Source organism: Passer montanus, unplaced genomic scaffold (genome assembly GCF_014805655.1).
Source record: "Passer montanus isolate IOZ18808 unplaced genomic scaffold, ASM1480565v1 scaffold357, whole genome shotgun sequence".
Lineage (NCBI taxonomy): Eukaryota > Metazoa > Chordata > Aves > Passeriformes > Passeridae > Passer > Passer montanus.
In genome coordinates, this window is record NW_024368341.1 from 1 (window position 1) to 3,718 (window position 3,718).

Consider the following 3,718-nt stretch of genomic DNA (forward strand, 5'->3'; position numbering starts at 1 on the left):
AGCAGCTTGCCAAGCAGCAGCAGCAGCCCAAGCAGCAGGATCATTCCAAGAAGCTACGCCGCTCAAAGCGTGTTGGTTCCCACCTGGAAATCTTCCCAGATGTCGTCCGTGACCTGCCACTGTTCTCCATCAAGCCCTACCACGGCATCCTTGCTCCTGGCCAGAAGCAGACCTTTCACGTGCGGTTCTCCCCAAAGTGCGCGGGGAAGTTTGAGACCACCCTGCTGTGCAGGTGGGAAACATCGAGCACTTGCCAACTCATGCTTCTGATGGGTATCACTGGGTGATCACAGGGTGGGACAGGGTGGAAGGGATCACAGTAGGTCATCTGGTCCCACTTCCCTGCTCAAGCAGGGTCATCCCAGAGCACATGGCACAGCGTTTTGTCCAGAGGGCTGTGGAATAATTCCAGTGAGGGACACTCCACACCCTCTCTGGGCAACCTAGCACCTGCACAGGAAATAAGTCCTTCCTCAGGTTCAGGTGGAATTTCCAGTTCAGGTTCTGCCCATTGCCTCTTGTCCTATTGCTGGGCATCACCAAGCACAGCCTGGTTCACCCCCTAACACCCTCCCTTCAGTCCCTCTGACTGGCATGGGGAGGTGGGCCTGGAGTCAGGCAGCCCCAGAGAGGCAGCAGAAACACCCGCGGGAGCACAGAAAGATCATCATCTGGCCTTGGTAGGGAGACACTGGGAAAAGACACTGTGTGAAACATCAAGCTCCTGGAGGGTTGTGAAATCAGGAGCCTGCTTCTCTACATGGAACCCCGTGTGCTGTAGTTGGTCCCCAGGCATTTAACTGGTCATGTTCCTGCCCTTGCACCTCTGCAGCCTCTGTGCAGTGAGCGCAGTTGTTTAATTTGCTGCTCGCCGCTTGCACAGAGAGAGGATGAAACACTGTCCAACTTGCTCTGCAAGTTGCAGAACAACTGGCTGGGAATGTTCGTCTGACTAATACCAGTCCCTTTCTTCCTAGGATTCCTAACCTGAAGCCCGCTCAGAAGACAGGGCAGGTGATTGTGAAAGGCAGAGCCCAGGAGCAGAAGAATCTTGGTAAACCATTAGAGCAGACAGAGGAAGGCCAGGGACCCGAGAAGCAGATGCTCTGGAAACCAACATCCGAGTAACAGTGTTTGTGTCAGCTGGGGCCTCCTGCAGGAGCCGGCAACATCATGCCTTCTGCTGGTGACGGTCTCCCACCCTTGACCAGAGACCTCTGCAGCTACCCTTCCAAGTTTCAGTGAACATCTCTAGCTTACCTTTTCATTACTGACATTAATTAACTGTTTATGAGACTGATAATTAATTGATAAATAATAATTGTCCATTAATTGTCAACAAATTATTAGTTGTCAGCTTGTCTTGGTTTGAAAGACAGGTGTCTGCAGAACCTCTCTGGAATGCTATTGCCGGCCGGGGGCTATGTACAAATCATGAACGGGATGGGACTGCTAGGAATTGCCTTGAGCTGTTTTATTTTCCAGCATCACTGTCATTACATGGTTATGACAATCGAAAGATGCCAGCAGCTCACATCCCCAGCAGCAGACAAAGAACTTAATGTTACAACTTACTTTTTAAGTTTTTTGACCAATCACACAAAGCAAAAGCATATTGACAGTAGCTCCATCCGACCACTATAAGCACACGTACCTTCGGTTAAAACGATGCTTGCTTATTTTGAATACAATACCTGCCTGTAAGCCTTAAAACACAATGCACAGAGCACCAATATTAAGCTTAGAACTTCCCAGTATCTCACTAGATATTTTTTTTTTGCAGCTTAAGGATTTATTCCAGACAAGCATTAATACACAGACCATTGTTGTATTTGTCCTTACTTGTCTACTTCTTACATAATTTTTCTGCTGACCAATCTTATGGCTACTGCTTAGCTCTAACCACAGTTCTGCTGTCTCTGAGGCCTGTCTTTTGCAGCTTTCGCAAAACCTTCTGATTTTATGGATTCCCACAAATGTGACCACCTTTTCTCCAAATTATTATAACTTTATTAAGAGGATTTCAGGCAAAGATATAGGAGAAGTTCTTTGCTAGTACAACAAGGCAAACAAACAACAACACTGGCAGCAACAACAGGCAGCAACAACAAACAGAACCAGATACCCAACCACAGCCTTCCCTTGGCTCCAGGCACTTTCCCTTTGGTGTAGTTTTGGTCACAGCTGAGCAGGAAAGGGAGGCAAATAATGAATAAAGCAATTGCTAGAGATATTTTAATTAAGCTACACCAAGGAATACACTGGAGAGCTCAAGCACACTGTGATCAATTCTGAAGAACTTATTGCTGTGAGGGAGTCTCTCGGAATCTCTGTGGTCAAGATGACCCCGAGATGTTAGAAATTCTCTTCTTCCCAGCCCAGCGATCAAAGGAGTCAGGATTCCTTGGCTCTGGTTTTCAAGGTTGTTTATTTTCTCTTATCTAATACATTCTTTTCCTGACCCACTGAGGTCTGTCTAGCAGGTTGGTTCGGGGCACAGTGACTGCCCTTGGGATGGTGTCAATATTTTATACTAAGAACTACGGGTATTTTATTTACAATAATTTTCCAATATCTATCACCTATGTTAGACAGTCTGTCTCTACTCTGAGCCAGTCTAAAAATGCCACCATCACAGCAAAAGATGGAGGCTAGGAAGAAGAAGGAGGGCATATCCAAATCCCTCCATCTTGCCTCCTGAACCCCCATTCTAAAACCCCCAAAATTCCACCTTTTCACCCTGTGGCAAACTAACTACCATTCTACTTAAACTTTCGTGGCTTGCAGCTCTTCACATAAAGTTGGCAATTTTCTCCATGGGTTAAAATCAAAGGCACAGGTGTCTTGGCTTCATGCCAAGGTCTCTGAGCCCCCTGCCAGGGGCTCAAGCCATCCAAGGCAGCCAGAGAAATGTCCTGGGTTCCAACAGGAGTCAATACAGTAGCCAAATAGTGACTAGACAATGTTTGACTTGTTAAAACATTAAGTGATGAGAAAACACCCTAGTGAGGGAAGAGCCCTAGCCCTTAGACCCTTTCAAAATATGCAAATAAATTACACTGAGTTCCCCAAAATCCAGAGATGGAAAAATCTTCTTGGAACAGTTGATCACCTCACTGACTGGGTAGAAGCCTTTCCTATCTCAACTGCAACTACCTCCAAAGCGGCTAAGATGCTATTAGAACAACTCATTCCCAGATATGGGTAACTGAAAGAATGGAATCATGACATGGGCCGTCGCTTGGTGATCCCCCAGTTAGTTCTCACCTCCTGGCCCGTGCCAGGAGTGGCTGCCCCCTCTCCACCCCTCGGGCCGGTCTGGGTGGCAGTACAGCAGGGCTGCCCAACTCCCAGAGGCAGCAAAGCTGCTCTGTGTGGCTGCTGATAGGAATCCTGAGTCAAGGAAGCCAGAACAAAGGAGATGAGAGGGGCCACTTGTATAAATTCTCAACAGGGTTTAATCTCCAAGATAGTCCAGGGACAAGTGACAAAGCTCCAACAGGGTAACAGCAACTTAAAAACAGGGGAGTGTATGAGAGGAGGATAACCAATAGTAGAACAGCAGGGGAGGAACGTAGGGCAGTTACTTCAGATTCTAGGGGACAGAATATCCCCAATAGGGGATAATGAGAGGGGATCAGGCTTGGCATACACACTTTGAGGGAAGGGTGATAGACAAGGAAGGTTCTAGAGAAAGGGGTGGGGTTACATTTGATGA

At 47.4% G+C, this 3,718-nt stretch overlaps 1 protein-coding gene across 1 annotated transcript; it reads left to right on the plus strand.

Annotated features, from left to right (window-relative positions):
• Nucleotides 1-68: 68 nt before the first annotated feature.
• LOC120505741 (hydrocephalus-inducing protein homolog) lies at nucleotides 69-1,602 on the plus strand (the record flags this gene model as incomplete). Its single annotated transcript, XM_039716553.1, has 2 exons — nucleotides 69-232; nucleotides 978-1,602. Coding segments are annotated over 2 exons (315 nt in total), but the record flags the coding sequence as incomplete, so codon positions are not given.
• Between the last annotated feature and the right edge of the window lie 2,116 nt (nucleotides 1,603-3,718).